This window comes from Oncorhynchus tshawytscha, linkage group LG06 (assembly GCF_018296145.1).
Source record: "Oncorhynchus tshawytscha isolate Ot180627B linkage group LG06, Otsh_v2.0, whole genome shotgun sequence".
Taxonomy (NCBI): Eukaryota; Metazoa; Chordata; class Actinopteri; order Salmoniformes; family Salmonidae; genus Oncorhynchus; species Oncorhynchus tshawytscha.
The window spans coordinates 59012083-59024249 of NC_056434.1; the positions used below are offsets into that span (position 1 = coordinate 59012083).

The following is a 12167-nucleotide window of genomic DNA, read 5'->3' on the forward strand; positions in this document are numbered from 1 at the left end:
CTTAAAACAGTTTTCTTTGTTTAAGATTGGCATGAAGGAAGTAGTTAACAGAAGTGGGTTTTTGCCAAATTCAAAATCAACAACTAGCCCCAGACACTTCTCCATTTAGATTTGATTAACATCAGCAATATGGCTTCTTCTACAAGGCGGCATACGAAATTGGCTATAGGGTTGGGGAGGCTGGGAGTTTATCCTTGGGAGGCTTTGGCTGTAGTGTTTGAATGAAGCAGTCCGTCATTGCTGTGGGGGAGCCCTGTTCACGCCGTACTAAAGCAACAGTGAACAGGAGAGCAACAGAATGGCTCCATTCATGAGATGACTAGAGTACTACAACACTCCTACTGTTCATTGTTCTGACCAACCCCTCTGACACAGCAGAGCAAAGGAAGTCTGGCCTGCTCGCTCTCTCCTTCCTTCCCTCACACTCTTTCTAATCTCGTCACCCAGACCCAAGTAGCTGTGCTATGTAAGTCTCATGAGAGAATGCCCTCTGTAACCTGAGCAGATTTCAAGATAATGAAGAGTGTGCACAAGGGTTGGTGAGTGTGAGATCTGTCATCACTTGAAGCCTGAGTTCTTGTCTTTGGGCTTGTGGTCAGCAAATTATTCATGTAAATTCAAATATTTTAGGGGTAGGGTCTAGGGAGGAAAAGAGCAGGGGGTAAGGGGAGGGGGGGCTAGGGAAAGAAGTGGGTTTTGTACAGACCAAGAGTCACCAGACACGCGAGTCATGTGAAGCCGTCACTTGTTACATAATTAGTCGTAGGGCTGCACACGGAACTGATGACCATTTGAGTAATTATCTATCTAAACCAGAGGTTCTCAGAGGAGACTTTCCCATGCCTCTCTGTTCTCAGGCCTCTCTGAGGGGGTAGGCAGATGTTCTGGCCCATTCTGGGAATAAATAGACAAACTGTTTATTGCCTTTTTGATATTTGGGAGCACTGAGTAATTATGAACTCATTCTGATAATCCATCAAGAGTTTCCTTACAGTACGATAAATTAACTACATTTACCAATGAGGGCCGTAACCGAAAGTGTAATCTTTTTAATTAAAAGCACATTTACCGAAGATAAAAACATGACATTTTATTAACATAAAATAATAAATATGTCTAGGTTTCAGCACCATAACTTATTTATTATACTCGTCATATCAGCTCAACTGGTTAACATGACTGGGAAAGTCACTTGCATATAGGGCTGGTGTATAAAGATACACCCCTTCAAATGAGCGAATTCAGGTATTTCAGCCACACCTGTTGCTGACAGGTGTATAAAATCGATCACACAGCCATGCAATCTCCAAAGACAAACATTGACCATAGAATACTGAAGACCTAAGTGACTTTCAATGTGGCATCCTTTCATAGGATGCCACCTTCCCAACAAGTCAGTTTGTCAAATGTCTGCCCTGCTAGAGCTGCCCTGGTCAACTAAGTGCTGTTATTGTGAAGTGGAAACGTCTAGGAGCAACAACGGCTCAGCTGCGAAGTGGTAGGCCACACAAGCTCACAGAACGGGACCGCTGAAGTGCGAAGCGTGTAAAAATGGTCTGTCCTCGGTTAGAACACTCACTACTGACTTCCAAACTGCCTCTGGAAGCAACGTCAGCACAAGAACTGTTAGTCGGGAGCTTCATGAAATGGGTTTCCATGGCCAAGCAGCCCGGCACAAGCCAAAGATCACCATGCGCAATGCCAAATGTTGGCTGTAGTGGTGTAAAGCTCACCGGCGTTCTCTGGAGTGATGAATCACGTTTCTCCATCTGGCAGTGGGTTTGGTGGATGCCAGGAGAATGCTACCTGACCCAATGCACTGTGCTAACTGTAAAGTTTGGTGGAGGAGGAATAATGGTCTGGGGCTGTTTTTCGTAGTTCGGGCTAGTGAAATGCTACAGCATAAAATTACATTCTAGACGATTCTATGCTTCCAACTTTGTGGCAACAGTTTGGGGAAGGCCATTTCCTGTTTCGGCATGACAATGCCCCAGTGCACAAAGCGAGGTCCATACAGAAATGGTTTGATGAGATCGGTGTGGAAGAACTTGAATGGTCTGCACAGAGCCCTGACCTCAACCGCATCAAACACCTTTGGATTGGAACGCCGACTGCGAGCCAGGCCTTATCACCCAACATCAGTGCCTAATGCTCGTGGCTGAGTGGAAGCAAGTCCCCGCAGCAATGTTCCAACATCTAGTGGATAGCCTTCCCAGAATAGTGGAGGCTGTTGTAGCAGCAAAGGGGGAACCAACTCTATATTAATGCCCATGATATTGAAATGAGATGTTAGATGAGCAGGTGTCCACATACCTTTGGTAATGTAGTGTATTTTACTTTTTTTTTTAAAGACAAATATGGACAATTCTTTTACTTGGTACACAGAATAATAATGCTGGACGCAAATATTGGAAAGAAAATGCTTTAATGATGGACAAAAATGTTTTTCACTGTTAACAGATGAACACAAAGCAGATTATCATTTTAGTCTCTAGTGAGGGACCTTTAGCCTGGCCTCCAGACAAACATTATAAAGTTTAAGTTTGAGGTTACATTTAATTCCTCATCAGCCTATCAAAGATATTAAACTTTTTCTCCTCCAACAAATGGCATTTCTTTAAATATGTCAACTCGGCCAGCAGAGGGATATTGTAAACCTCCAATGTCAAGGTTCACAATATCCCTTCTGTGGCCGAGTTGACCTATTTACGATTCAATCCATGTACGATTCAATACCATTACAATTGGATTTCTGTTCGTAAGACAACACACTTTGAGGAAACAGAATTTGTCTGCACCTCCTAAAGACCAGAGGCATTTACTGTGAACTCAGTAGTTGATTTGGTATTCACCAAAATATGATATTTGCTGTCCAGCAACAAACCTTTGAGATCAAAGCCTGAACCCGTGTATTAAATAAATACCTTTGCTCTTGGTGGTGTGAGGAGAGTGTTTTTGGGGGGTGTTACTACTGTGAGGGCGTAATAAGGGTTTGTCTTGTCCTCAGGGCCTGGGTGGCGGGCGAGAGGGAGGGGGGCCTGGGGGTGCACGGGCTGGAGGGGGACCTGGGGGAAGTCGGCTGGACGGGGGGGCACGGGAGGGAGGGATGCAGACGGAGGGAGGAGTGGAGTGTGGGGGAGGAGAGGACGGTTGGACTAGAGGTCTCTGAACTGGAGGAGGGGGAAGGGTTTGAGAGCGACGGGCAGAAGGGGGTCGAATGGACTCCTTGTTTTTTACGCGTGTGAAGTTGATACAGCGACCCTGCAACACAGACAGACGGAACCAAGTTAGACCAGGGGTTCAGAACACAGACGCCTTTTCCACAGTTAGTTACATCACTGTTTGGCTGCAGAGTCCTCTGATTAAAAGGTGACAAAGTAAACCAGCACGCACATACACACATGTGCATGTCTATATGTCCTGTTTGCATCAAGATAGGTGAAAATTGGGGGGATCAATGCAAACTAAGAATAATGGTATTAGGGTGCTAATAAAAACAAGTGTTAAAGAATCCACTCCTCTAAGTGGTCCGAGTGTTGCAGAGAATTTAGAACTGGGCCGTTTAACTGGAAACAACTTTCCAGAGTCTGCAACACATCGTCTCTGAGCCACACACACACACACACACCCCCTCTCAACAAAGCCCCTTTACAAGTCCTTCACACGTCATTAACTGGGCAGAATACATCTTCAAATCTCGAGGTGAAATGAGGGGAGAAATCAAAAGACAATGACTTTTTTATTTCTGTATTGTTATTTAGGGAGCCAATTTCAGATGCAAACACACATTTCTGTGAAAAGACAAAGCATTTTCTCATCTCTGTATGTTTTTGAGTCATCTTCCAGGGTTTTATTCATACATAGGTATTGGATGTTTTTAAAAATTGACATACAACTTAATGACAAATCAAAACAACAAAAGGCACAACGACAAAAAGTGCAACAAAAACGACAAAAGCACACGGTTAAAAAGCACATCAACTACGAAAAGCACAACAAGAAAAGGCACAGGGATAACGAGCTCAACAATATAACACAAAGCACTAAGCATCCAGATCAATTATGAAAATCTCCCATCTCTGACAAACACACACATCTCACTCTCCCATCTCTCCACATTACTCTCACTCTAATGGGCTCATGAATGGCCATCAGCAGGTTACCAGTTTCTGCCACAATGTGTGTGTGTGTGTGTGTGTGTGTATGTCATCCTCTGTGAAAGCGCGTCACCCAACCAGATGGGAAGTTGAAAGGCCACAAGCCAAATTGTGACAGAAGAGATTCCCTTTCATTGTCCCCTGATGGCCCTGTCACACAGCGGAGAGGAGAGGAAATAGGGAAAAGTAGGAAAGAGGGAGGAGAGGGCCTTGTTTATTAAATAGGCAACGCAAATCAGGACCTCCCATCTTCTCTCTCCACCAAACTCACAGGAACCTCTGGCCAAATAGAGATATCACATCTGCAGAATAAGGGTCTTGTTCCGCTATATGCATAGCGTGTGTAAGTGGATCCTTGGTTGTGTGATGGAGGGATCTTATACAGTTGCCTGTGAAGTGTGTGTGTGAGTGGATACTTTTAAGGTCATGTGAGGTGACATGCAGAGCTGTCAGTTCAGAGCTCACTCTCATGAAACGCTGCGATGCGTGGGGTTTTGTTCTATCCTCGCAGGGACCTAAAAGTCCCCACAAGGATAGTAAAACAAGGAAAATTCTCCCTTGTGGGGACATTTCCCACGAGGACAAAGGCTATTTTGGCCTTAGGGGCCTAGGATTACGATTAGAATTAGGAGTTAACCCTAAAGCTAGGGTTAGGTTTCAGGAAAATTCTCCTTCGTGGGGACATTTCCCACATCCACACGAGGACAAAGGTTAGTTTAGGGGCTAGGTTTAGGGTTACAATTGGGGTTAGGGAAAATAGGATTTTGAATGGAAATACATTTTAGGTCCCCATGAAGATAGAAAAACAAGTGTGTGGGTGTGTGTGAGAGAGGGACTGAGAGGCTGGGTATGCCGAGAGTTGTAATGGAGCTGTGTTTGTTTCCCACTAGAGGCAGGTTATGACTTGCCTGAGTAGTGAGTACCAGTATCTTCAGTTAACATTTCACTCCTTTACCACTGCTTTCGGCAATCTTAACTATGATCTCAACTTTCAATATGCAGTTGTTGATTGGTAGTTGGAAACAACATGAATATTTTCTATGACGTTATGGAACACAGGGTGCGAGCAAATTTGGCGCAAATGTAGAATTTTTTAAGAACAAACAATACCTTGAAGACCTGCTGCGGTCATTCCCTTGTAAGAAGGCAGTGTCACTGCAAGATCACGTTGTTCAAAGTCAAGTGGCGAGAGAGAGGACTCCATATTGAGAGAAAAAACTATATTTGGAAAATATCAGCCTACAAGATTTAATCGAGCAGTGTTTGCTTCAGTTGCATCCCATTAATGAGAGGTGGGTGTGCAGGCCTGGCTTTTGATCCAGCCCTGAAACACCCAAGTCTGCTTATCAAGGTCCTGTTGGGCAATTGATGTTTAGGCTACAACGAGGTTAGTCCAAGGCTCGACGAAATGCCTGCACACGCAGTAGCTATCCTGGAGGATGGTTGCTACCCTTGATATAAAATATTGTTTAATTACAACCAAATACTTTGTTGTCTTTATATAAAATCATTCCCCAATTAAATTAATCGGGGATCAAATGGATAAGGCTACTTTGAAGTAGCCTAACTAGACATGTTTATATACAATACCAGTCAAAAGTTTGAAAAGACCTACTCGTTCAAGGGTTTTTCTTTATTTTTATTATTTTCTACATTGTAGAATAATAGTGAAGACATCAAAACTTTGAAATAATACATATGGAATCACGTAGTAACCAAAAAGTGTTATACAAATCAAAATATATTTGAAATTTTAGATTCTTCAAAGTAGACACCCTTTGCACAATCTTGGTATTCTCTCAACCAGCTTCACCTGGAATGCTTTTCCAACAGTCTTGGAGTAGTTCCCACACATGCTGAGCACTTGTTGGCTGCTTTTCCTTCACTTTGTTGTCCAACTCATCCCAAACCATCTCAATTGGGTTGAGGTCGGGTGATTGTGGAGGCCAGGTAATCTGATGCATCACTCCATCACTCTCCTTCTTGGTCAAATAGCCCATACACAGCCTGGAGGTGTGTTGGGTAATTGTCCTGTTGAAAAACAAATGATAGTCCCACTAAGCTCAAACCAGATGGGATGGCATATCGCTGCAGAATGCTGTGGTAGGCATGCTGGTTAAGTATGCCTTGAATTTTAAATAAATCACAGTGTCACTAGCAAAGCACCATCACACCACCTCCTCCATGCTTCACAGTGGGAACCACATGCGGAGATCATCCATTCACCTATTCTGCATCTCACAAAGACACGGCGGTTGGAATCAAAAATCTCAAATTTGGATTCATCAGACCAAAGGACAGATTTCCACCTGGCTAATGTCCATTGCTCGTGTTTCTTGGCCCAAGCAAATGTCTTTCTTATTGATGTCCTTTGGGCTCCTGAGTGGTGCAGCGGTCTAAGGCACTGCATCTCAGTGCTAGAGGTGTCATTACAGACCCTGGTTAAATTCCCGGGCTGTATCACAACCGGCTGTGATTGGGAGTCCCATTGGGCAGTGCGCAATTTGCCCAGCGTCGTCCGGGTAAGGTTTGGCCGGTGTAGACCGTCATTGTAAATAACAGTAGCAAGAAAAAGTATGTGAATTACATGGACTTCTGCATAAATTGGTCATAAAATCTGATCTTCTGTTGTTGATTTACTTTTGTGTTTTGGGTCGTTGTCCTGTTGCATCACCCATCTTCGATTGAGCTTCAATTGGTGGACAGATAGCCTTACATTCTCCTGCAAAATGTCTTAAATTCATTGTTCCGGCGATGAAAGCTTTTGTTCCAATTCGAGGTGAATAATCGCTGTTCTGATGTCCAGAAGTTATTTTCGGTAGCAGCAACATTATGTACAAAATAAGTAAAAAAATAAGTTACAAACAACACTAAAAAAATGTCTTTATATGCTTTTCCAAGAGAGAAATCACTTTGTTTAATGAAGCCTGATCACTGTTAGTTAGTGGGTGTGGCTGAATTATGATGACCGACAGCTTGTTGTTGAGTCATACACCAAGCGTTGGGGGTCATCGCGTCTTCTACCTTGGAAGTACTCTGCGCCTTGTGTCTGGCTGACTGTTCGTCTCTGTGATGGCTGTCAATCATTTCCTGTAAATCTCCAACGGTCCAATTTTCAAAAGGCTTGCACCTTTTATCTTTATCTTTCACCTTTATTTAACCAGGTAGGCCAGTTGAGAACAAGTTCTTGTTTACAACTGCAACCTGGCCAAGCTAAAGCAAAGCAGTGCGACAAAAACAACAACACAGAGTTACACATGGGATAAACAAACATACAGTCAATAACATAATAGAAATATCTGTATACAGTGTGTGCAGTGAAGTAAGGAGGTAAGGCAATAAATAGGCCAATAGTGGCGAATTAATTACAATTGATCAATTTACACTGGAGTGATAGATGTGCAGATGAGGATGTGCAAGTAGAAATACAGGTGTGTAAAAGAGCAGAAAAACAAAAACAAATATGGGGATTAGGTAGGTAGTTGGTTGGATGGGCTATTTATAGATGGGCTATGTACAGCTGCAGCGATCGGTAAGCTGCTCTGACAGCTGACGCTTAAAGTTAGTGAGGGAGATATAAGTCTCCAACTTCAGCGATTTTTGCAATTCGTTCCAGTCATTGGCAGCAGAGAACTGGAAAGAAAGGCGGCCAAAGGAGATGTTGGCTTTGGGGATGACCAGTGAAATATAACTGCTGGAGCGCGTGCTACGGGGGGTGTTCCTATGGTGACCAGTGAGCTGAGATAAGGCGGAGCTTTACCTAGCAAAGACTTATAGATGACCTGGAGCCAGTGGGTTTGGCGTCGAATATGTAGCGAGGACCAGCCAACGAGAGCATATTGTTCGCAGTGGTAGGTAGTATATGGGGCTTTGGTGACAAAACGGATGACACTGTGATAGCCAATTGGATGCAGTCTATTTGCTATTTTGCAAATTACATCGCCGAAGTCAAGGATCGGTAGGATAGTCAGATTTACGAGGATAGTCAGTTTTGTTTTACGCAGCATGAGTGAAGGAGGCTTTGTTGCGAAATAGAAAGCCATTTTTGATTTAACTTTGGATTGGAGATGCTTAATGTGAGTCTGGAAGGAGAGTTTACAGTCTACAGTCTACAGTCTTGAAGAGCATACATTTAGTTTTACTAGCGTTTAAGAGCAGTTGGAGGCCACGGAAGGAGTGTTGTATGGCGTTGAAGCTCGTTTGGAGGTTTGTTAACACAGTGTCCAAAGAAGGGCCAGATGTACTGTATACAGAATGTTGTCATCTGCGTAGAGGTGGATCAAAGAATCACCCGCAGAAGAATGACATAATTGATATATACAGAGAAAAGAGTCAGCCTGAGAATTTAACCCTGTGCCAGAGGTCCGGACAACAGGCCCTCCGATTTGGCACACGGAACTCTATCTGAGAAGTAGTTAGTGAACCAGGCGAGGCAGTCATTAGAGAAACCAAGGTTGCTGAGTCTGCCGATAAGAATACGGTGATTGACAGAGTCGAAAAACTTGGCCAGGTCGATGAAGATGGCGATTATGATATCGTTTAGGACCTTGAGCGTGGCTGAGGTGCACCCGTGACCAGCTCGGAAACTAGATTGCATAGCGGAGAAGGTACGGTGGGATTCGAAATGGTTGGTGATCTGTTTGTTCACTTGGCTTTCAAAGACTTTATAAAGGCAGGGTAGAATAGATATAGGTCTGTAACAGTTTGGGTCAAGAGTGTCTCCCCCTTTGAAGAGGGGGATGACCGCTATCGCTTTCCAAACTTTAGGAATCTCAGACGATATGAAAGAGAGGTTGAACAGACTAGTAATAGGGGTTGCAATGATGGCGGATAATTTTTAGGAAGAGAGGGTCCAGATTGTCTAACCCAGTTGATTTGTAGGGATCTAGATTTTGCAGCTCTTTCAGAACATCAGCTGTCTGGATTTGGGTAAAGGAGAAGTGGGGGGAGGCTTGGGCCAGTTGCTGCGGGGTGTGCAGATCAGTTAGCTGGTGTTGGGATAGCCAGGTAGAAAGCATGGCCATCCGTAGAGAAATGCTTATTGAAATTTCTGTTTGAAAAAGCTAGCCTTTGCTTTCCTAACTGACTGTGTGTATTGGTTCCTGACTTCCCTGAAAAGTTGCATATCGCGGGGACTATTCGATGCAAGTGCAGTACGCCACAGGGTGTTTTTGTGCTGGTCAAGGGCAGTCAAGTCTGGAGTGAACCAAGGGCTATTTCTGTTCTTAGTTATACATTTTTTGAAAGGGGCATGCTTATTTAAGATGGTAAGGAAAGCACTTTTAAAGAACAACCAAGCATCCTCTACTGACTGGATGAGGTCAATATCCTTCCAGGATACCCGGGCCAGGTTGGGTAGAAAGGCATGCTCGCATAAGTGTTTAAGGGAGCGTTTGACAGAGATGAGGGGTGGTCGTTTGACCGCGGACCCATAACGTACGCAGGCAATGAGGCAGTGATCGCTGAGATCCTGGTTGAAAACAGCAGAGTTGTATTTAGAGGGCATCATCGACTCTTTCCCCCTGTCTTTGCAAGCACTCACTGGAAAGGTCAACTGCTTTGTTCAGTCTGACCAAATAATCCAAGCAGCTCTCTGACTGTCTTGGTAAGGTTTCATAGAAGTATCCTAATGGAATTGAGGATTAGATTGTCTCTCCAAAGTGCTGCCTCAGGATATTGTATTTAGCTTCAGGGTCTCTGCTTAAGTGAACGAGAGGATTTCCACGGAGCCCAATCCTGAATATGTCTTTAGCCCGCCCCATTAGTCAGTCCTGTATCTCTTGCCCCTGTTCTTATATACTGCATCCCTTTTTTTCAAGTAAGCCTGCATAAGTTCTTGCCATTCAGTCACTGTGCACCGGTATGTGCTATAACCCCTGAAGTGGGGTGGTTCTCTGATGTCTGACTTCAGAATTAGATTGACCATTGACCAATCAGGTATTAGTACTATGGGCTGGGGAGTGCTTGGATCAGCCCCTGCTAGACTCGTGGCAACTTGATTTCCTATTTCACGGCCCAGTTGTTTGACTAACTCTGCTAGGGCTATGTTGATCCGGGTCACGGCCCAAATCTGTAGCGGTCGTTATATGTACCACGGAAGAACCAAGAAATGAAGAGCGACACCACGGCTGTCTTTTTTGGGCTTTAATGTAGATCTGCAATGGTATTAGGAAAAGTCAGGACAGGAATGAATCATTCTTCAATGCACTATCTGACAAGTTGTTCTTTCTCTCTGTGTCACTGTTTTGTGAGCAAATTAGAGCAGATGATGTTAATACTATATAGCCTTCTGGGATTTTGTTTCAATCTAAGCACATTCTGCCTAGTGGCACAGTTTTGGTCGCATGAGAAGAAAAATGTGACTATTCAGCTAACCATCCTAAAATCTCATAAGAAAGGTGATGTTTTTGGATTAACAGTAAAGTCATACTATGCAAATATATTTGGTTCTGTTATGTAAAATACAAATGAATCATTATGTGATCTTCCAAGACATTGATTCAGCTTTGATCTAACTTGATTAAACAAGCACCATTGTGAGAAGTGGTAGCTTGACACGACACCAATGCTTCCACTACAGCGAACGAAGCGCAACAAGTAGGCTATAGCCTACCTCCCGCAACATTTGGTGATGGCGAAACAAGAGACCATGTGTGGCTTTTATGAAGATCTGGGAATATTTGGCCAATGAAACATTTCTGGTTTGCCTCAGAGAATGTAAAACAGTAAGGAAGGGAGACTTTTAAACAGTTTTGCATGAAGAAGCAGCAAATATGTTGAATGAGCAACTAATGATCATGGAGAGCATCACACGTTTGAGGAAATTACAAAGGCCTAAAATGCGGGACTGTCCCGCACAATCTGGGACGTGGTCATCCTACTACCTGGGTGCCCAGGCCAGATGCATCGAATCCCCTTATTGAATATAACGGTTGTTCCCATTCAAGACAATGGTGGCATAATGGGTGGACTGGGGAGTGTACCCATAAGAGCAAAGCAGGAAGTTAAAGTATAAAGTAAAAGCAGGAAGTGTACCCATCAATCTGTGCTGTGATTTGTTGAGACCACTCAACAGACATTCCATTGTATGAGCCAAAGCTGATGTAATTAGCATAATTTGAATGTTACCATGGAAATTATTGCATCACAATACCAGGCAGCCATTGCGAGTTTATACAACGGGTGGGTCTAATCCTGATTGGTTAAAACGGCATTCCCGATGTGTCTATTCCACAAGTTAACACTGGCTAAATCTATGACTTTAAAATGCCTATTTACTCTGTTCCATCTGACTGTGCAATCCACTGTCTCATCAGCCCAGCTAAGCAATTTATGAACTTGATCTCCACTATAAAAAGTATCTAGACATTATCTCACATTTCTTTTAGACTAATATTTAGTTTTCAACAGTGGAGATTTGTATAAATCTTGCCTTCTTTCTCTCCGACATTTGCAACATTGTTTCAATAATCAAATTCGATCTCCAGCTGTCCTATAGTAATGAATGTGTAGGGACGAGACAGACAGACAGGCAGGCAACGTTTTTCAGCTAGTCGAAATCATGAATCAGTTGGTATCATTTTTATGGATATATACAAAGAAATGTCCATTGAAAACAGGTAAACTAAACAAGTGCAGCTAGTTTGCAGTCTTTCCAGATTCAGTTTGAAGTGATTGTGTTAGCTGTGTCGTTGTCTAGCTCCTCTGAACAACAGTGTCCTCATGAATGAGCATATTTTCTATGCCAGGTGTAATCGCGCCTCATTAGCTCATTGTTATGGATGTATCCAAATAAATGTCACTAGAAAACAGCTTAAACAAATGCAAATGCAGCTACTTTGCTGTTATTCTGGCTGCAGTTTTTGATGTAAGTGTAAGTTAGCCGTAATTGGCTAGCTAGCAAGCAAGGGATAAGATCGTTGCCAGCCAGTATGGCAATTGAACATTGAGAACGAACGACAGGGTCGCATCCATAGATACAGAACAAAAAGACTGAATGACTGGGTCGCG

At 43.4% G+C, this 12167-nt stretch overlaps 1 protein-coding gene across 1 annotated transcript in view; it reads right to left on the reverse strand.

The window, feature by feature from the left end:
- Positions 1-2408: 2408 nt before the first annotated feature.
- LOC112252775 (anthrax toxin receptor 1) overlaps positions 2409-12167 on the reverse strand; it is a 57242-nt gene continuing 47483 nt past the window's right edge. The window contains 1 exon segment of the mRNA XM_042323453.1: positions 2409-3261. Coding sequence (XP_042179387.1) covers positions 3004-3261 — 258 coding nt within the window. The 3' untranslated portion in view covers positions 2409-3003.